This window comes from Pelodiscus sinensis, chromosome 32 (assembly GCF_052426305.1).
Source record: "Pelodiscus sinensis isolate ZL-2025 chromosome 32, ASM5242630v1, whole genome shotgun sequence".
Taxonomy (NCBI): domain Eukaryota; kingdom Metazoa; phylum Chordata; order Testudines; family Trionychidae; genus Pelodiscus; species Pelodiscus sinensis.
Window position 1 is genome coordinate 15,560,028 of NC_143083.1, and position 21,618 is coordinate 15,581,645.

The 21,618-nt window shown below is 51.1% G+C and overlaps 1 protein-coding gene across 2 annotated transcripts; it reads left to right on the forward strand.

Annotated features, from left to right (window-relative positions):
* Positions 1 to 816: 816 nt before the first annotated feature.
* RNF126 (ring finger protein 126) lies at positions 817 to 21,498 on the forward strand. 2 transcript variants are annotated; one of them, XM_075902596.2, is made up of 9 exons: positions 817 to 982; positions 10,584 to 10,642; positions 12,780 to 12,843; positions 13,449 to 13,660; positions 14,703 to 14,771; positions 14,857 to 14,926; positions 16,145 to 16,238; positions 19,991 to 20,106; positions 20,320 to 21,498. In XM_075902596.2, the coding sequence occupies exons 1-9, from the start codon at positions 908 to 910 to the stop codon at positions 20,467 to 20,469; spliced, it is 909 nt and encodes a 302-aa protein (XP_075758711.1). In that variant the 5' UTR covers positions 817 to 907; the 3' UTR covers positions 20,470 to 21,498. The 2 variants fall into 2 exon arrangements, with proteins under 2 accessions (XP_075758711.1, XP_075758710.1); XM_075902595.2 differs by having other exon boundaries at positions 821 to 982; positions 13,416 to 13,660.
* Positions 21,499 to 21,618: the final 120 nt, after the last annotated feature.

Genomic DNA, 21,618 nt, shown 5'->3' on the forward strand with positions numbered 1-21,618 from the left:
AGGGTTGCTAACTGCTGCACACCACCCCAGAGGCAGCTGCATTTCAGTGGCAGATAAAGTCACTCTTGTGCTTGTAAACCTACATTTAGAGAGAAAAACTCACCACAGAAGTGAGGGGGATGCTGGTGGCGAGCGGCCACGTCAAGACAAGCGTCAGGTTTGCCAATGGAAAACCAAACCCAGCACCAGATGCCAGAGCCTCAGCACTTGCGTCAAAGACTGAGTCAGCGTCTGGGCTGGTCTAGTTGCGGAGGCCTAGTGGTGGTGGGAGATTCAGTCATGGGGGGGGACCTCATGGGGGGGTCCCCACCCCCATCACTCCCCATACCCGTGCAGCCCCCCCACCTCTATGCAGCCCCCTCTATTCCCCATACCCCTGTGCTGCCCCACCCCATGAAGATCCCCACACTCCCCATACTCCTGTGCAGACGCCTGCCCCTGTGCAGCCCCCCCACACCTCTGTGTAGATCCCCACACCCCTCCACTCCTGATACCCCTATGCAGGCCTCCCAATCCCCATACTCCTGTGCTGCCCCCTCCACTCCCCATAGCCCCGTGCAGACCCCTTCTCCTGAGAACCCTCCCCTCCCCAGAGACATGGGGGGGGGCCTAATTCGCTCCTTCCAACATAGGCTTTAGCCCCGCCCCTCCTTAGGAGCCTCCCCCAGTGGGCGTGGCTATGCTCTCCCCGGAGGACGCCCCACCTTCCCTCCAGGCAAAGAGGCCCCGCCCCCTCCTTGTGGACTCCCAGAGGCCCCGCCCCCCTCCGCTCAGGCGAGGCAGAGGCTCCGCCCCCTCGCGTTTCCGCCTGTCCCACGCCTCGGTCCCTTTCGGGCCCGCGCGGCCGCCGTAGCCGCTTTGCGCGTCGTCGCCTGGCCCCGGCCGGGCGGGGCGGCGTGGGGGCAAGATGGCGGAGGCGTCCCCGCAGCCGGGGCGGTTCTTCTGCCACTGCTGCGCGGCCGAGATCGCCCCGCGCCTGCCGGTGAGCGGGGGGGCGAGGGGAGCTGGGGCGGGGGGGCGGGGGGAGGAGGCGGGGGGCTGGGAGGGGGGGGGCGGGGGGCCCCAGGGAGGCTGAGGGGGGCGGGGGGAGGAGAAGGGGGCGGGGGGCCCCAGGGAAGGGGGCGGGGGGCCCAGGGAGGAGAAGGGGGGGGCGGGGGCCCCAGGGAGGCTGAGGAGGGGCGGGGGGAGGAGAAGGGGGCGGGGGGCCCCAGGGAGGCTGAGGGGGGCGGGGGGGAGGAGAAGGGGGGCGGGGGGCCCGGGGGAGGGGGGGCGGAGGGAAGGGGGCGGGGGGCCCAGGGAGGGGGGGCGGGGGCCCCAGGGAGGCTGAGGAGGGGCGGGGGGAGGAGAAGGGGGCGGGGGGCCCCAGGGAGGCTGAGGAGGGGCGGGGGGAGGAGAAGGGGCGGGGGCCCCAGGGAGGCTGAGGGGGGCAGGGGCCGAAGGGGGCTGGGGTCAGTGTGTCAGAGGCTCCCTGGGTGGGGGGAAGGGAGGTTGCGCTGGGCGGGGGAAGCCAGCCTGCCCGGGAGGTGGGCGCTGTGCAGGGGCCAGGAGGGGAGGTTGGAGCCTGCTGCCCCGCCCCCCCCGGCTCTACCCCGGTGGGAAGAGAGCGAAAGGGGCTGGGGGGGTCTTAGGCTGGGAGCAGGCGGGGGAAGGGGCCTCCCCCATGCCCTGCGGTGAGGGGCCAGTGGGATCCCGCTCGCTGTCTCCAGGCTTTCAGGCTGGGGCCGCTTGACGGCAGAGGGTGACTTACGTGTTTCTATTCAGGCTGCAAAATGTTTCCTCAAGATCTGCGCCCAGCCCTCCACTGTGCGTTGCCTGCGACAGATTCTCAGGGAGGGTGTCTCCTGACACAGCCCACCCATTCTGGGCTTTTCCTCATCCCATTGCCGCCACTTTGTGGGGGAAGTGGTTCTACATGACGTTCTTCCAGAGCAGAGCTGCAGGCTTTCCGCCCTGTGTGCACTAACACGCAAACTAAATATGAGGAGTGCGAGGGATTTCCTCCTATCAGTGAAGAAAAGCTGAGAGTAACCCTTAGCGAAAGTCTCAGAGGGGGAGCTGTGTTAGTCTGTAACTGAAAAAAACTGAAAAAAATGATTAGTCCTGCAGCACCCTAGAGACTAACAAAACCTGTAGATGGTACCATGAGCTTTTGTGGGCAAAGTAATACCTCTGAGAAAGTAATACTCGGGAATGTAGGAATAAGAAACAGTGAGACCAATGCAATTATTTCACTGACCAGGCCAAGCGTGTTTTACACTTATTCTAGTGCTTGCCTGGGTGTGCCTTGGGCTCCAGATAAATGCCCATACACCCTTACTTGTTAGGAGTGGACCACCTTCCCTGTAATGGTGAGAGACTAGTGCTGATTATTGGTATGAAAGTGACTTTGATAAACCAGAATGTTTGACCATGACTTGTAAGAAATGGAGCCAAGATGCATTCTCTTAAGTTGCCAAATGTCATCAACCTATCAAGTTTGGTTTTTTGAAGTTAATTAGCTTTGGGTTGATGCTGAGCCTTTATTTGTCCTGAAACCTGAACATTGTATCAGGAAAAGTGCAATAGAATGTCTCTATTTACTGAAGTTCATTGGCTGTTCTGATGTATACTGAAAACTCAGGTTGTGCCCTGAACGTGGTGATGAGTTCTAGATATAACTAGCCAATTAGCCCGTCATAAGACGGGATTTTCAGGTCTCTCCTCCACGTCCGTCTTCTTCCTGAGCCTCCGGTCGGTCTGTCTGTCTGTCTCTCTCTCCCCTTCCTCCTACTGCCTCTCTCTCAGCTCTCCTCCACCTTCTGCCTCTTTCCGTCGCTCTCTTTCTCTTCTCCCCCTTCTGCCTCTCACTCTCTCTCTGCTCTCCTCTGTCTCCGTCGGGAATGCATGCTCGTCCAGGCCCTGCCCCATGGGCGTGTACGTCACCATCCCGACCCCCTTTGCGGCACTCGGCTGACTTCTGCACCGCTCAGCCGGGCCGCCGCACAGCATGCAGCATGGGGAGCACGGGGCCCAAATGTCCGCTTGTGCCGCTTGCTTCTGCACAGTGGCCAGGCTGAGCAGCGCAGAAGTCGGCCAAGCGCCATGGCGGGAGGCAACAGCGCCGCCTGGAGGGAACAGCCAGTGTTTCAGCGTTACAGAGTCACAGACATTGGGCAACTATATATATGATACTCTACATTTTTAGAACAGGAACGTCTCAGTGCCCTTTAGACATATTGCTAAATATTAATCCCTTCTTACTGAGGAAACTGAGCCCTCTAACAGACTAAGAAACTTGCCCAAGGTCATAAAAACATAGTGCCAAGGTTCCTTACTTTAGCCTCTAGACTATGAGGCTTCTCACTGATGTGCTGTTTCTAGAGGAGTCTTTTAAAACCATATGCAAAAATAATCCAGTTTAATTCATATTTAAAAATCAACCCAGAGCCTCTCTGTGCTTTGTGAATGTGTTCTGCTGTCAGCTGTGGTATTTACTAGAGTAATTCACAGGGCTGTGAATGGTTCCTTGCTTGTGCTGCGCTGCTTTCACATCATCCTTCTGAGGGTTCAGATCGATAGCATTTTATACAGTGATTAAAAAGAGCTTTTGCCACATGCTTTGGTTGGGGATTTTGAAGGAGCAAAAGGAAATTCGGTGTTCAGTTCTTATTGAAAGTCAATGGAAATTGGGTGCCTAACTCCCCTGGGCCTCCTTGAAACTCCCAGCTGTAAAGTCTGAGGCTAAGTGTACACTTGAAGTGAAATTATTGCTATGGTGCTGCACTGGGGAAGAGGTCTCCCAGAGCTCTATGTAAACCACGTAAATAAACATGGCTCCCAGCATTGGGAACCTGTTTACACTGGGGCTTTACGGCAGTGGTTTTTTATAAAGTGCCCCTTTAAAAAATATAAATACCCCCAGTACCTACAGTTTTCAGATGCACAAATGTTTTTTCTACCATTGCAACATATTTGTTTGAACAACTTAATCGTAGCTGGGTGGGCGATGACATTTGTGGCTGTAAAAAGTACAAAAATAATATATTACTGTAAAACTTAAAACAAAAATTCAGTTTTCTCCAGATTTCAGTTGTTGACGAACCCCCCCCCCCCCAACATGTCTTGAGTACCTCCTAAGAGTACTTGTACCACTGGTTGGGAAACACTGCTTTACAGCACTGTAACTTCCTCCGCTTGGAGGGGGATGGGAGGAGTTCGTATCTCTGAGCCAGAAAGTTGCAGGGCAGAAAAGTGACCATGTAGATATGGCCAGATTGCAGAATCCTACAAAAAAATCTGTTTTCTGTTAGGCTATGTCTACACTACCACGTTGTTTGGTAAAACTTATGTCATTGAGGGACATGAGAAAAACACCTCTTCGACATAAGTTTTACAGTCAGAAGCACTGGTGTGGCCTGAGGTATGTTCTCCACCTTCATCACCACTGCTTCTTGTTGGTGGCGGTTTAAGTATGTCGTCAGGAGAATGGCTACACAAGAGATCTTGTAGCAATGCTGCTGCATTGGGACAGCCGTGCTGAGCGGTGCTGCTGTAAGCACTCTAGTGTAGAAATCCCTCTTTCTCACTCAGACTTGAAGGCCTTGTCTCCGCGACTGAGGGTTGTGTTGAGCTAAGTTACGCAACTTCCTGTAAGTATCAAAGGCAACAGCGCGGGAGGCAGTGTGCACAGCCGACTCTCTGCACAGACTCAAAGCCTGCATGTAACTATGAACTGTTAACTGATGAGCCCAGGCTCATTGGTTAATCGCGTACTGCTGCTACACTTTCACATTTCTATTGCCAATTATCTTTCAGTGTCAGACTTTACACCTACTGCCAGTGGACTGCTCAGAGGAATGAATGTTAAAGTGAACTAGATGAAAGTTTAAAAGTTATGTATAGATATAGAAATATTTCAGGGTGTCTAGATTAGTTCAGTGACTATCCCGTAATTGGAACAGGCTTCTGTGAAGGTTGTCAAATGATTTTTACATATAAATGAAAATGTCTCCTTTCAGTCAGTGGCTGTTCAGCTGCTACTCTAGCATTGATGTGACACCATGAAAAGATTCTGCCTTTTCCTGAGTTGTTTTAATACCCACCCACACTGATGATAACCCTAGTATTTGTATAATTATTTCCTTTGGTTTGTGTTTGTTTTTGATAAATATCCTCCTGTATCTCAGTCTGTATTTGGTTTAGTTTTATAGTAAATACCAACATTTATGGGTGATTCTTTGGGAACTACAGCTGTTAAAATCTTCCAGTACAGTCTGTGTGTCTGGATATACTCAGTTAACCCTTATATGGAGGAGATTTTTTTAGGTCTGATTATTAAACACCACATTTTATTTTCCAGTCTGATGATGTTGTAATGGACAATTTTTCACCACAGCTTCAGACTCGTTCACAGGATGTCATTTTCTTTCACCTGTGACAGCAGGATTCCCTGAGGTTCTGATAAACTGTTGTTGAACTGAGAGGTGAACTTTTTTGATACAGCATATCTAGCTCCCAGCTTTTCAATCTGAGCGTACAGCTCTCCTGATAACTCCTCAGTTGAGTGACTGATGAGAACATTGCTGACTGTTGTTTTAAAATCAGGAAAGAGAGTGTGCTCAGCTCGGTTTTGCTATGCCACCTTGGGCTTGCATCAAGCACCGGGTCGTAAACTAACCAAGGACAGGGCTAGTTGTTGCTTGCAGGGGAGACCTTGAGGAAATCCAGCAGAGTGATTCAGCTGGTGGCACTCCTCTTTCCGAGTCAGCCCTGAACTGAATGCCCCTGCCTGGTTCTATGCACGGGGAAGAGCTTGTTTCTTGAAATATGTAAATCTGAGGCCTTGAGTCTTTGGGCCCATTAGAAATTCCATAGGGCTTTTCAAAAAGTACTGAAGGCAGATTGCTTGGCAGCATTCCAGCTCAGGTGATTATGGAGGTGAACTACAGTTCTTCCTGCAGTTCGGTGGCTGTTCTTTTCAGCGCTCCTCTGAGACCAGAGTGGAACTTGCCCTGCATGTGCTACAAAAGGAAAGAATCTTTACAGTCTGAGCAGCAGCAAACTTTAGCAATTGTGCTGTTCCAGCTGCAAAAGAATTTGCTGATCGCTGTATTCAGGACTGCCTGCTTGTTGGCCAAGTCGCATCCCTTTTCTGATAGGGGCAAATCGCTTGCGTCTCTTGATCACACTCCGCATGGGGAGTGACAGTTCGGCTTGGTAAATTGGGAGCTGAATGGGGCATTGATGGAAATTGAGTAAATTGGCTGAAGTTTATTTCAAAGGGAGAATGGCTGAGCCAGGTTTTGGTACATTCCTGCTCCTGTGTGCTGTCAGCCAACTCCCCGGGGGAGTGTGGGTGTGGTAGGAACACTTCCAGAATACAAGCTGGGGATATTTTGTAGGAAAAAGACTGGAAATCTAAAGGAGCTCTGTGTGGGGGAGGAGGCAGCTGTTCATGTGAAATGGCAGTGGGTACAGTGCCTACAGCTGGGTGGGGTCTTGCTGACTCTGTATTCCCTTGAGCAGACACAAGGTCAGATGGGTCTGTGTTACTCTGCATAGCTAGGGCCTTACCAGGCTTTCTCCCCCCATGATTTGGGACGGGATCACAAACTTCTCAGCGGGATGGCACACAGGCCACTTGGGTACTGTGTCTTTCTGGGAATCCGGTAGCTTGGCTCCTACGTAGAATGAATATCTCTGGGCTTGTCTGTACTGCCCCACGGTTTGGACTAAAGGGTGTGGATGCTGTGGGTGCAAAGGTCTTGAGTCCACATGAATGCAGAGTCCTCTTGGACTTGGGACATTCATGCCCGCAGTGTCCACACGGGAATTATAACGCAGCACTTGGGAATTCACTGCTTTTCACGCCCTCTTAGTGCAAGTTGAGTGAACATAGACACGCCCTTTTCTCTAAAGGATGAGACAGTCCTGAAAGGAAGAGTGGCCCAGAAGCAGCATCTGCATTGTTTAAAAGAGAAGCTCAAGTAAGCCAGCTAGCCATGTTATTTTGCCTACGTTTAGTGTCCTGTTTGGCCCAAGCTGGGCGTGTGCTTCATAGGGGTCATATAAAAAGTGGAAACTAGGACAGATTACAAAGGATGAATATAAGCAAACAATTCAGGTTTGCAGGGGCAAGATTAGAAAGGCAAAGGCACAAAACGAGCTCAAACTAGCTACAGGCATAAAGGGAAACAAGACGACATTCTATAAATATATTAGAAGAAGAGGAAGACCAAGGACAGGGTAGGCCCACTGCTCAGTGAGGAGGGAGAAACAGTAACAGGAAACTTGGAAATGGCAGAAGTACTTAATAATTTCTTTGTTTCGGTCTTCACCAAGCAGTCTGATGATGAAGGAATGCCTAACATAGTGAATGCTAGTGGGAGGGGGTAGGTTTAGAAGATAAAATAAAAAAAGAACAATTTAAAAATCACTTAGAAATGTTAGATGTCTGCAAGTCACCAGGGCCTAATGAAATACATCCTGGAATACTCAAGGAGCTGATAGAGGAGATGTCTGAGCCTCTAGCTATCATCTTTGAAAAATCATAGAAAACAGGCGAGATTCCAGAAGACTGGAAAAGGGCAAATCTAGTGCCCATCTATCAATAGAGAAGTAAGAATAATCCAGGAAACTACAGACCAGTCAGTTTAATTTCTGTGCCAGGAAAGATAAGGGAGCAAGTAGTTAAGGAATTAATCTGCAATCACCAGGAAGAAAATAAGGTGATAGGTGACAGCCAGCATGGATTTGTAAAGAGCAAATCATGTCAAACCACTCTGATAGCTTTCTTTGATTGGATAACGAGGCTTTCTTTGATTGGATAATGAGTCTTGGATAAGGGAGAAGCGGTGGATGTGGTATACTTAGACTTTAGTAAGGCATTTGATACGGTCTCTCATCTTCTGATCAATAAACTAGGCAAATACAACTTAGATGGGGCTACTATAAGGTGGGTGCATAACTGGCTGGATAACTGTACTCAGCAAGTAGTTTTTAATGGTTCACAATCCTGCTGGAAAGGCAGAACAAGTGAGGTTCTGCAGGGGTCTGTTTCGGGACTGGTTCTGTTCAATATCTTCATCAGCGATTTAGATATTGGCATAGAGAATACGCTTATTAAGTTTGCAGATGATACGAAGCTGGGAGGGGTTGCAAATGTTTTGGAAGATAGGGTCATAAGTCAAAATGGACTGAGGTAAACAAGATGAAGCTTAATAAGGACAAATGCAGGAAGGAACAATCCGTTCCACACATACAGAATGGGAATCGACGGTCTAGGAAGGAGTATGGCAGAAACAGATTTAGGGGTCACGGTGGACCACAAGCTAAATGTGTCGTCAGTGTGACTCTGTTGCAAAAAAAGCAAATGTGATTCTGGGCTGCATTAACAGGAGTGTTGTGAGCAAGACATAAGTCATTTTTCTGCTCTATTCTGCGTTGATTAGGCTTCAATTGAAGTATTGCGTCCAGTTCTGGGCACCGCATTTCAAGAAAGATGTGGAGAAATTGGAGAAGGTCAGGAGAAGAGCAACAAGAATGATTAAAGGTCTAGAGAACATGACCTATGAAGGAAGACTGAAAGAATTGGGCTTGTTTAGTTTGGAAAGGAGAAGACTGAGAGGGGACATGAGAGTGGTTTTCAGGTATCTAAAAGGGTGTCACAAGGAGGAGGGAGAAAAATTGTTCTCCTTGGCCTCTGAGGACAGGACAAGAAGCAAGGGGCTTAAATTACAGCAAGGGAGGTTTAGGTTGACATTAGCAAAAACTTTCTAACTGTCAGGGTGGTTAAACACTGGAACAAGTTGCCTAGGGAGGTTGTAGAATCTGTCTCTGGAGATATTTAAGAGCAGGATAGACATCTATCAGGCATGATCTAGACAGTACTGGGTCCTGCCGTGAGGGCAGGGGACGGGACTCAACCTCTTGAGGTCCTTTCTAGTTCTAATGTTCTGTGATCCATTGCCTCTCCCCGTGTTGTGTTGTGTTTTGTGTGCAGTTATCTGTGGTGGCTCATTTTAGTGACAGGCGATTCCTTCATCTAATTGTAAGCACTTTAGGTTTCTTCTGTCTGAGATGCCAAGGAGCAACATAAGTCGTTAAGTGTAAATGCTTTGCTAACTAATGAGAAAAGCAGGTGTAGAAATCCTTACTCTGAGGAGGATTGCAGTCAGAGCTTTATAAAAGATCTGGTCTTAAACATTGATCGATAGACGTAGATGGAAAGAGCTTTCTCTAAGGAACGTTGAGTAGGGGTGGCTGTTTTGGTGTCTGTTTTGCTGAATGACTCCCCCTTACGTGTCCCAGGAACCTCCATGGGTATATCTACACTGCAGTTAAAAACCCATAGCTGGGCCACACCAGCTGGCTGGAGTTGTGAGGCTGTTTAATTGCAGTGTAGACATCTGGGTTCTGGTTGGAGCCCTGGGCTGTAGGATACAGCAAGCTGGGAGAGTCCCTAGAGCTACACCGCCATTAAAGAACCTTTCACCCTGAGCCCTACATGCCTGTGTCAGCTGGTATGGGCAGCTGTGGGTGTCTAATCGCTGTGTCAACATACGCTGTGTGGTGAAAAATCCCAGCTCTTATTAGTAATTGCTTTCCTCTTAGTACAATTAGCAGTAACTGTAAGTCCACATTGTTTCTCTTTCATTCTGACGGTGTCCTCTAGATGCCATTTGAAAATCAACACACATGCATGCTTCCTTGCCAGGAAATTCAGGGGTTTTGCTTTCACTTCGCCTGTGACTACATCCAAATCCATCTTCTTTGTAATGCTCTGTCTGTGCTGGGGGTTACCCAGCATCATCTGAAACACTTCTGCTTGGCCACTGTGAGGAAGGCGTACACTGACTGCTCTAATCGAATCTCGGCATACTACAATGCTTTTGAAACGTGATTTGATAACCGTTGTGCACTGGTCACACTGACTAGAGAAACCGTTGTGCCTAAAATGGTTTTATGCTGCATTTAAAAGTGGTTCCGGTAATACAGTGCGGCTAGAGAAGGATGCAGCTATGATTCTGTTAAGCAGAGATTTTTATCAAAGGGTGAGACGCAGGCATGGAATTCCGGGATTTTGCAGCCTTCAGTCTGAAATGGCGACGAATGAGTCGACTAGAATCCCTGAAATCTTCTCGGTTGCCATCAGAAACGAAAGACTGTGCTGGAAAGCGTGTGACAAAGTAGGGATGGAATAGTATAGTTGATTAACTGATTAGCAAAAGCTTACAGGTTAATTCTATAGACTACACGCATCTCCCCCTCCTCACCCTTGGCCAGTACATTTTTTAGCAGGCTGGCCAGCAGCCCGGCTCATTCCTGGCTTGCACTGGGTCCTGGACCTACCCTCTGCTGCGACTCTGAATTCAAAGTGCATTAGGAGCCAGGCGGGCAGGCAGTCCTGCTCAGTTCGAGCTCGTGCCAGTTCCTGGAGCTCAGACCCCTCTTCCCTGGACAGGGGCTGCCCGTGACTATATCTAGTCGAGTAACCGATAAGAATTCATGAGGTTAATCGACTATTCAAGTACCCTATACGGAACACTCTGTCTGTAAGTGCTTTCTAGGGCCTGCCTGTCTCATGGTGTTTTCCTCTTCCACAGGACTATATTTGCCCAAGGTGTGAGTCTGGGTTTATTGAAGAGCTTCCCGAGGAGCCCAGGTAAGGTGCTGTCCCTGAAGGATACCCCAGCTAGCTTGGACTCCGTTTCCTGTGGTAGGAGAGGCTGCGAACCAAGAGGACCCGTTGGACAGTCTGCCAAGAGTTGCCTTTTTCCACTGACAACCTGGGGAGTGAAGTTACTTGGCTTCCCCAAAGTTGTAACACTTAACTCGCACGTCGCCTGGGTCCATGAATAGGCCGACGTGTTTCCCAACCATGGTGGGTGGAAGCCTGAGATCCCGGCTAGTGACCAATGTTCCCTTTAATTTGTTCCATCTGTGTACGGAATTAATTTGACATGCACTGAAGCATGTGCGGACGTGCACCACCAACAGAAACACGTGCTGCCAGATGTGGGCGCTGTGGGAGCTCTGCCAATCTGCTGGACAGTCCTGCTAGTGACTTGCAGGCAGCCACAGAACTTGGCTGGACTTTCTATGCCCAGGGCTGATTGGCTGCACCTCTCTCTTCCCCAGTCTCTTCACCTTAGCTTTGCTCCACACCTGTTCTCCTCTTCCTGTGCCCTGAGCCACCCTCCCCTGGCCCTTTTCCTTCCCTGTGACTGATCCCGTCTTAATGACCCCCCAATATATCTGCTATAGATTTTAGAGCGTCTGTCTGTCTGTCTGTTCAAGAATCAAAACGGTAAGAATTAGGAGCATCAAATTGGTTATGCAGCTTCCTCTTATTGTAACTTAAAATAACATTAGAGCCTGTCTCCCGCCTGCCCAGCCGGCACTGCCTGAGCCTCCTGTCCCCCATTAGGGAGGGGGGTCGGGCTGAAGTACCTCTCCAAGTTGTATGGGGACATTGCTGGCTGTTCCCTTTGTCAGGGAGCGAGGGGAAAGTGCGGGTCACACGTAATGTGATTCTTGGTCTCCACTTGCAGTGTGGGTGGCATTGAGGTTGAATCAATGAAAGGTGACAAGATGTTTAAGAAGTCCACTGGTTTGTTCTTAACAGTGGAAGTAAGTCTCTGTCTACATCAGCTGTATCCAGTGTGCATTAGTTAGTCCTCAGGGTTGCAGTAGGTTTGCTAAACCCATAGGCCTTGTCCCGTTTTGAAAGGCAGGATTGTCTAGTAGTAGATGGAGCATGGAGCTGGGAATCTTTCCTGCTAATTGTAGCTCTGAGAGCGACCTGCTGTGACCTTGGCAGAATTACTCTGTTGCTCTGAGCCTCTGTTTACTCTGCTGTAAAACCAAGACAGCATTTAGCACACGCGCCTTGAGAGTAATGTTCCTACAGCACTTTGAAACTGTAGCTCTATGCATTGGTCACTGTTCTCTTGTAATAATTTGCTGACTTTCACAAGATTTTGCAGTGCCAAAAAGAGCTTTGGTTCTGATGAGTGTGTTGGCCACAGCCGCATTGAGGGTGTTTGCGTTGCTGTGGCAGTGTCGGCACCTAAAATCAGTGAGGGGCGAACTCGGCCAGGGGCCTTCCCCCTGAGTGGATCACAAGATTGTCGTAACCAAGATGGAGCAGGACGGAGCAGTTTAGCTCACTGTGCCTGCGGAGCTTGAATTTGCAGGATGTGCCAATTGAATTGTAGCAGCGCTGTGATTGGCTGCACAGGGAGTGCGCGGCTTTCACGGTCAATGTCTGGTGCAATTGGTGTGCACCTTTCACGGGCCCTGGCCTTATGCAAAACCAGTAGGGAAAAACCACATGGATGGAAAGCAGTGAAATCTGGCAGGCCTACGCCTGGACAGCTGTCCTGCGTGGCACACACACGACCCCGGTGGCCACAGGTTGCCCACCGCTGTGGCTCTCCAGAGAATGTAGCTGAATGCCTGGGGTGGAGTGGACAGAGAACTTATGGCTGATGATAACAGGAGAGTCTTCCCTTGCAACGTTTCTGCTCTGCAGAGCCAGCGATGCGCGCACAGTGAGGGAGAACGGTCTGGCTCTTCCGAAATGTAGGGGACAGCAAGAAAAATCATTTAAGTTAAATGACGTGAGCAGCAGATGAGAGGAGAATGTCCTGCCTGTGCACTGATTTTGCACAGCTTGTAAACTGGGGAGATGTTTGCCCCTAGCGAGGTCCCATCCCTGGCTTCCCTCTGCTGCAGTAGCCGTTCTGTCCGCCCGCGCTGCGGCACGTCAGCTAACCGGCGCTGTTTGCTCTTGTCAGGAATGCTGAGAATGGTTCCAGCTCTTCGGCCTCGACCAGCGATCAGAGCAGACACCCATTCGAGGTGAGTAACAGCTGCTCCTCAGATATTGGTTGTCTTGCCCTTGAATCTGACTCTTCTACAAACTGATCGTTTTGCACCCTGCTGGATTTTGCCAAATTTGTGGGTAAATATCATCCAAGCACCGCTTCTAAATAGGGATGTGAGTGGTTAGCCAGTAAGCATCACCCTTATTGGGTGCTGTGGCAGGGGTGCTCCGCCCCACCCCGTTTAAGCAGTTAACTGATTAAATACAACGTTTAACCGGGATTGTACTTCCTTCCAGCAATCCCTAAGTATGGCTTTGTTCTCAGAGGACAGTCGTTCAGTGTGGGTCTCCCCATCTTGTTCGGCGTAGCTGGGCTACGGTGGATTGGATGTGCTGTGGTCACTGACAGTCAGCACGTAGCCTCTGTTGCTGCCCAGGGTAGCAGACAAGTAATGGCCATTTCCTAACTTGAATTCCATCCGATGCTGTTTGCTCGGGGCAGAGCTGTTCCTCCGCTGTGCTGCTGGGGAGTCTCTGCCTTTGTTAGCAGAAGTAAAAGCCGAGCCACCTCCTGGTAACCGGCCTGCCTTGCCCCTCTCCGCTACAGAGCATGGACCAGCACTTATTCACCTTGCCGCAGGGCTACGGCCAGTTTGCCGTTGGGATTTTCGATGACAGCTTTGAGCTTCCTGCTTTTGGGCCTGGTGGCCAATCTGAAGACAACAGGGACTCGGAGAACCGACGGGAGAGAGAGCACCAGTCTCGGCACAGATATGGCGCGAGACAGCCCCGAGCCCGCCTCACTGCACGGCGTGCCGCTGGCAGGCACGAGGGAGTCCCCACGCTGGAAGGGTGAGGCTTGGCTCGGTGCCTGGGGCCGGCTGTTTGATTTGAATGCGGGAACCTGTGTGTGTTCTCTGGTCCTTTTGAAACCCTCCCACACTAGTTCTTCTCTTCCCTTGCTTCCCATGCAAATGGCTGCTTCGGGGAGATTAAACTTCAGCTGGGCTAGAACCCTTATCTCGCCTATATCTGGAGTGAAACTGCCTTGCTGCCTGGCGCTTTCCGGTGCTCTACAACAGTTCCTGCTCAAAAAGGGCTGCAAGCTTTTAACTACAAGGTGCCCTGGGCTGAGTAAGCTTCGGTCTGCCCTGGTTCTTTCGTCTGGGCATGGTCAGTTGTGGGCAAAGCAGCATGAAGCCCAGCTGATGTGTTCGATTCTTGGTGAATTTCTCCCAGTCACCAGGGGCCTGGAGTTCCCTGCTCCTTACAGTCAGCAGCTAGAAATGCTGCTGCCTCCTAGGCCTGCTAGAGCAGGAGGGATTTTTCTCAAGGACCTCTCTGGTCTGGCGCCTCCGGGACTGGACTGGTCCCGCATGAGGGATTTTGTCGGACTTGGGGAGGTTGTATCTGGCCCCCCAGACCGCTCCCCTCTGCCACCGGCCCCCCACACTCCACTCCTCTTCCTGGCTATGCTGGGCAGCCCAGCTCCCAGCGTGTAGGGCTCCTGGCCCTGCTGGGTTGTACTGGGGAGCCCAGCTCCCAGCGTGTGGGGCTCCTGGCCCTGCTGGGTTGTACTGGGGAGCCCAGCCGCCAGCCCACCACCGGGACTCTCTGGTCCTTGGAATCCATGGTCCTACTGGACCGTGGCTGTTGCCAGACCAGGGAGTCCCGGTTCACAGAGGTTCAGTGTACGTCCCGGAGATGCGCTTTTGCCTAGGAAAGCCTCGACTCCTTCCTGTGGCAAGAAATAGCTAGCGCTAGGATGCAGTGCATCTGCACTGCCGATCCCCGTGGCACCGCGGTGTTTCCTGTCCACGCTGGACTTCAGGGTGGTTTTGTGGGAGTCAGTGGAGCCTCGTTCTTACCTGACCTTGATTTTTCTGCCTTTCAGGATTATACAGCAGCTGGTCAATGGCATTATCGCACCTACCACCATCCCCAACCTAGGACTAGGCCCTTGGTGAGTGGGCATTCCCGGCTGCTCCCCTGCAGGTCTGGCTGGGCAGCCCCAGGGAGACTAACACCTCTTGTCTTTATTCCTGAAGGGGAGTCTTGCATTCAAATCCTATGGACTATGCTTGGGGTGCCAATGGCTTGGATGCAATTATTACACAGGTAAACCACCCCCCGTTCGGTGCGTTTGCCACCGGGACAGGCTCCTGTGCAGCGGTTGGTACCGAGTGGAGCCGTTTCTCTAAGCACCTGCCCGTCTCCCGCCCGGGGAGGGACAGCGCTGGCACCTGCCTCGGTTAGCCCAGTGCGCCGCCTAAGCCCTGCGCGCAGAGTGCCTGTGTCAACGTCTCTGAGGAGCTCGGGGCTAATTCCATGGCCAGGGAAAATGCCGTTTGTGTCTTGATTCACGTGGCTTGAAACGCACCAGCCAGAGGGTTGCTGAGTGCCCTACTGCGGCCTTTCAGTCCCTCCTCAGGGAAGCCGTGTGCTGGAGAACACCAGACCAGCATGGCCTCAAGCAGGCTTGGCAGGGGTTCCGAAAGACAAGCCTGTTTCCCCAACAACCTGCTCTGATGGTTTGTGATTTAGGGAGCTCAAAGGGGACCATGCTTGATTCTGCTCCTGTTGTTCCTCCCGCTGTTCTAGAACACAGGTGGCCATTAAATATGTGGCGGGAGCATTTAAAGACATTACCAGGAAACCAGTCCTGGAGTGTGTATTTGGCGAGTGGCATTTGCTGCTGGAGAGCCCGAAGAGCAGTTGTCATGACTGAGGCATGGGCAGTCAGACCTAGCGGTTGGAGCGGGAGTTGGGAAATAGGCTGGGTCCGATTCTGAGGCAAGCCAGAGGGCAGAACTGAGGGCCAGGAGGCAGCACGGTGAGGTCACCAGCAGATCGGGAGCCAGGGAGCAGTCCAGACATGGGAGATCCCAGTTGCATGTGCAACTTCCTGTTCCTGTGCTGGGTGTGTATCGAAGTCGGGAACACATCAGCATCCCCCGCGTTCTGCCATTCTGTTTCCAGGGCTGGCGTCTGCTTCTGTTTTGGCAGGTGCTAGTGGGTCCCTGAGTGCAGGCTGGAACTTAGCTTCTAAGAGCCCCGTGGTATCGGCGTCAGTGCGCACGTGAAGTGTTGTGCTGAGGGTGTCAGCTGCTCCATTCAGAGGTCAGGCTGGAATCTGTCTCCTCCGTGCAGCTGTGCAAAGCTGCCCAGCTCTGGGGGGATGGTGGGGCGTTAATTGGTGAAGCATGAGGAGTTAGCCAGCGGGAAAGGCAAGGACTGGACTTTCAGGTGACGGGATATTGGGTGAGATGGCTCAATACCGAGGCCTTCCATCCAGCCGGCGGTGTTTCCTGGACTGCATGGCCTTTTGTCTTTCAGTTATTAAATCAGTTTGAAAACACTGGGCCACCTCCAGCAGACAAGGAGAAGATCCAAGCGCTCCCCACTGTTCAGATAACAGAGGAACACGTAGGTACGTCCCCGCCTCCTTCGACGACTTGGCTGACGCGAGCTGTGCAAAGCTTCCCTGTGGTTTTCCACTTGGGGTTTTCATGTTAGCAAGGAATGTATTGTAAGGCTCAAGCATTCCAAAGGCAGAATGAGGCACAGCTCTCAGACATGCCTACAGGAGATAGGGCTGCAATAGGCAGTCAGCCACTTGGTCTTTAGAAGCTACAGTCTCCCCTCTGATACCTACCGAGGGACAATCTCCGCTTATGGATACATTTGCTTTCCACTGCCACCTCTCTGTGAAACCTTCTGGGGGGGGGGCTTGATTGCTAATACAGGTGACCCCGACTTGTGACACAATTTGTTCCTGAGGAAGTGTCGCAAGTTGGAGGTGTCGTAACTCGAATCCTCATTGACGATAGGCGCCGTGCACCATCGTAAACGTGGGCTGAGGAAGTAAGTCGGGGGTTTTCAGCCCCATCCGCACTTTAAAAAATACTTGTAAGTGCGGGGGTTCACAGCTCGGGGGTTTCCTGTATCTTGATCACTGCTGATAGTCTACCACAGGGATCCTATGGCTCTTAACAAAACTGTTGTTTGTCGATAATCCAAGCACGACACCCAGATGGCCACAGTACGCAGATTGAGATTCTGTACATTTTTTAAACATTAGCTTCAATCAGATTTTTAAATCTAAAAATTGGAGCCAGCCTGGGAATCGGGGCTGTTTTGGTGTCCTGAGTCTCCAGCCTGTCTTGGGAATGAGCGGTCTGTGTGCTGTTCAGGGCGTTGCTGGGCTAGGGGCTCTCACCCCACGGCAGTGTGCCGCCAGTAGGAATGATGGTGGAGAACTGGCAGCCTGCTTACCACTGTGTGCAGCTCTGCTTGGACCTAATTTTACAACCCAATCTGAACCTGTCGAATCGTTTTCCTGTCTGCTTGTGGTTGGCTTGGTCCCATGGGTTTTGTTTCAGGTAGCAGAGCTCTAATTCACGCTGCTGCCCTCGCTCCTGCTGTGCCAGACTCTGGGCCAGGAGCCCTACGCTGTCTCCGGCCATGCATCCCTCGCCCCTAGGGAGCGTCTGTCCTTGCCACTGCGGGGTGCAAACATGATGCGTCCTGCTCCGCTGGGCTCCTTCCTCCAGGGCTGGGGAGCCCTGTCAAGCAGCCCCAGCGCCTTTGGCCACAGGGTGTCCTGGCAGGTGTGCAGCCCAGGGAAAGAATCTGGCCCGCCTACCTGGCCCGCAAAGCCAGGATCCTCCACCCCTGATGTGCTGTGGTGTGTCCCAGGCCTGCCTGCCCAGCAGTGCAGTGTAGGCTTCTGGTGCACTCCCATCCTCCTCGCTGCACCCTGGATGCTGCCCTGGCTTCCTGGTTGGGAGGAGCCCTCCTTCCGCAGCAGAGCTGGCTAGCTGTTTGCTGACTCCCCTAGCCAGCTGCTCCCAGCGTCACTGAACTCTGGGGACCAGGACCCTTCTCTGGTGTGCCAAGTGCTGACGCCTGAAGTCAGGCGATGGCTGGTTGCGAGCCTCTGCCGCTGTGTCTTCTGGATGCGCTGTAAGTAGCGTTAGAGGCGCAGCGGTAACACACCAGTTGTCCGCACAGGTGGGGCTGCAGCTGTGAAAGTCTTCTGAAACTGTCAGTGCTGGTGTAGCCGGTGCAGAAATCACAAAAAAAGGCCATTTTGAACTCTCTTCTCCGTGGCACACTTCCAACTGCCTTGCGGCACACCAATGTGCCACGGAACACAGTTTAAGAAACACTGGTGTAGTCTACAGCATAAGAACGGCCAGACTGGGTCAGACCAAAGGTCCATCCAGCCCAGTATCCTGTCTACAGACAGTGACCAATGCCAGGTGCCCCAGAGAGGGTGGACCGAAGACAATGATCAAGCGATCTCTCTCCTGCCATCCCTCTCCAGCCTCTGACAGACAGAGGCTAGGGCACCTTTCCTTACCCAGCCTGGCTAATAGCCATTTATGGACTTAACCTCCATGACCTTATCTAGTTCTCTTTGAAACCCTGTTATAGTCCTAGCCTTCACAACCTCCTCTGGCAAGGAGTTCCACAGATTGACTATGTGCTGTGTGAAGAACTTCCTTTTATTTGTTTTAAACCTGCTGCCCATTAATTTCATTTGGTGGCCCCTAGTTCTTATATTGTGGGAACAAGTAAATAACTTTTCTTTATTCACCCTCTCCACACCACTCCTGATTTTATTAGACCTCTATCGTATCCCCCCTTAGTCTCCTCTTTTCTGAGTTGAAAAGTCCCATCTTTCTTCATATGGGACCCTTTCCAAACCCCTCAGCATTTTTGTTGCCCTTTTCGGAACCTTTTCCAATGCCAATATAACTGTTTTTGAGATGAGGCGACCACATCTGTCCACAGTATTCCAGATGTAGGCGTACCATGGCTTTATTCTCTATCCTCTTAATGATTCCGAACATTCTGTTTGTTCTGACTGTCACTGCACACCGCATGGACGTCTTCAGAGAACTGTCCACGATGACTCCAAGATCTTTCCTGAGTAGTTGTAACTAAATTAGCCCCCATCATATTGTATGTACAGTTGGGTTATTTTTTCCACTGTGCAGTACTTTACACTTATCCACATTAAATTTCATTTGCCATTTTGTTGCCCAGTCACTTAGTTTGGTGAGATCGTTTTGAAGTTCTTCACAGTCTGCTTTGGTCTTAACTATCTTGAGCAGTTTAGTATCGTCTGTAAACTTTGCCACCTCCTGTTTACCCCTTTCTCCAGATCATTTATGAATAAGTTGAATAGGATTGGTCCTAGGACTGACCCTTGGGGAACACCACTAGTTACCCCTCTCCAATCTGAAAATTTATCATTTATTCCTACCCTTTGTTTCCTGTCTTTTAACAGTTCTCAGTCCATGAAAGAATCTTCCCTCTTATCCCATGGCAACTTAATTTACATACGAGCTTTTGATGAGAAACCTTGTCAAAGGTTTTCTGGAAATCCAAGGTGGTTGGTATGGTTTTGAGAGCCTGATTTCTGGAAATCTAAGTACACTATATCTACTGGATCCCCCTTGTTCACATGTTTGTTGACCCCTTCAAAGAACTCTAATAGATTAGTAGGACATGCTTTTGCCCAACAAATTATGTTCTACTTTTGCTTATCGGTTAATCAGTTAATTGACTGTACTATTACATCCCTATGTGATACCCTCCGTGTTTATTTTTAAGCAATTGTGAGGAATTATGGGAGGATCAGACAATAGTTATTTAATGGCGGTATTAGCTGAGACTCGCTTCATTTTATCATTGTTAAAATACAAATTGTCAGTCTCATGTCACAATATACAAAGTACATTTCCTTAGCTCAGATTCAAATAGTTCTCAAACCGCCTTGTTCGTTCTTTGCTAATGTGTCAGTTTCTGTTGATGGGAATACTTTTGTGTGGGTTTGTGTGCACAGTGACAGACACATGAAACTCACACCCCTCCAAGCCTGCACTTGACCCCTTTGCGGCAGCAACGAGAGGAAATGCAGGCCAGGATGCGGAGGGTGTTTGGAATAAGGTGGAGTGATCCAGGCCACCATCCCAGGTGGAAGGAGCAATGGAGGATTTGGTGGGGGTGGAGGGAGGGGGGCAGGCGGACTGAACCAGGTTAGCTGAAGCGCATCAGTGGTGAGACTTCACAGGTTGGCATCTCTGTGCTGATTTCTGAAGTGGCTGGGGACACAAGCTGTCCGGTCAGCCTGCGTTACTCTTGGCTGTACGTGTTTTCTGTCAATCACAGGCTCCGGGCTCGAGTGTCCCGTTTGTAAAGAGGATTACACCCTTGGTGAAAATGTCCGGCAGTTACCCTGTAATCATCTGTTCCACAATGGCTGTATAGTCCCCTGGCTGGAACAGGTTAGTTACCCCAGGGCGCAGGGAACATTAGACATGCTGTAGGTTTTCCATTGCACTGGTCCCCTCATAAATCCTTCTATGATGCTGCCTCTGTGTGAGTAGCCTTTGGCCTCTGAAGGAGGCGGCAGCTGTCGGCAGCGTCACAGCCTGTTACTTTCCCTCCTCCTGTGTCCTGCCTAACCCTTTCTCTCCTGATGTTTTTCATCTCCAAAGCACGACACATGCCCCGTGTGCCGGAAAAGTTTAAGTGGACAAAACACTGCCACGAACCCACCAGGACTCACAGGCATGAACTTCTCCTCCTCGTCGTCTTCCTCTTCCTCCAGCTCACCCAGTAACGAAAATTCATCAAACAACTCGTGAATCCTGGCCCAGCCCCTGCCCCCCTTGTTCCTAGCCAACATACGCAACTGAGGGCTTCCGGAGCAGAGCGAGGGGGGGACCGAAACCCCGACATTGCCTCGTGAGGCCCCTGGTTCTCCAGAGACGAGACCCCTCAGGCTCTCCGGTGGGGGGAAGCACTCTGTGAATTCAGTGTGTCGCCACATGGACTCTGAAAACGGGTGTGATGAAAGGCCATGACGCTTCTCAGATTGGAAACCCACGGTGCTGTGCTGTTGGCTGCCTAGCTCCAGACTGGGGCAGGTGGTTGGTATGGTTTTGAGATCCTGCTCTTTCTATTCCCCTGCTCCTCCATCCCTTTCTGCTTTGACATTTTAACCCTTTAAAGTGACAGTGTAACACAATCTGGTTTGCTCCTGGGATCTCAAGGGGGGGCAGGCGAGTGAGGGCTAGAACTGGTGAACTCTTGAACTAGAGCAAGCCATCCCTCCCTCGCCTGCCTCGAGACCTTTGTGTTTTCTTTATAACTTCCCCCTTCACATGCTCCACACACAAAGGGTTTTTATAATTTTAAATTATTACTGCTGAATAAACGGACATTTCAGCTCAACGTGAAGTTATGCATGATTTGTGGGCAATACAGGGTAAGCTCTTCTGAGTACTGTGCTGCATCTTCTGAGGCAGGTCTGCACTGGGGTCGTATGCCCCCTTGTTCCCTCCCGTATGCCATGTGGTGGTACACGGTGACTACCTTAGCTCTAAGTTCCTACCGGCCTGGCCCGTGTACATTGCCAGCCTGCCAATCGTCAAGCGCAGTCGGCTGCAGGAGGAGAAACTTGCAGCATCCTTGTACGATTTTGCATTTCTGCCTGCGCCTCCCGCAGTCCTGCCTTTCTCTCACCCGGAAGGCGGAGTGCTGGCTGCAGGACCTGGAACTGCACCAGCGTCAGGACCAGCCAAAGGCCATCGTGACCGATAAAGCACAGAGCAAGTGACATTTGAGAAAAATGTATTTCAAAGCTTCTTCAAAATACAGCTGCTTTAAAAATCCCCAGGAGCTTGTGAATCGGTTTCCTTGCCAGAGTTGGTTTGCCGGGGGAGAGGGTGGAGGGAATGTCTTGGTCCTCTGCTTGGGAGGGGCGGAGGCCTCTGATTTGGTCTGAGGTTTAA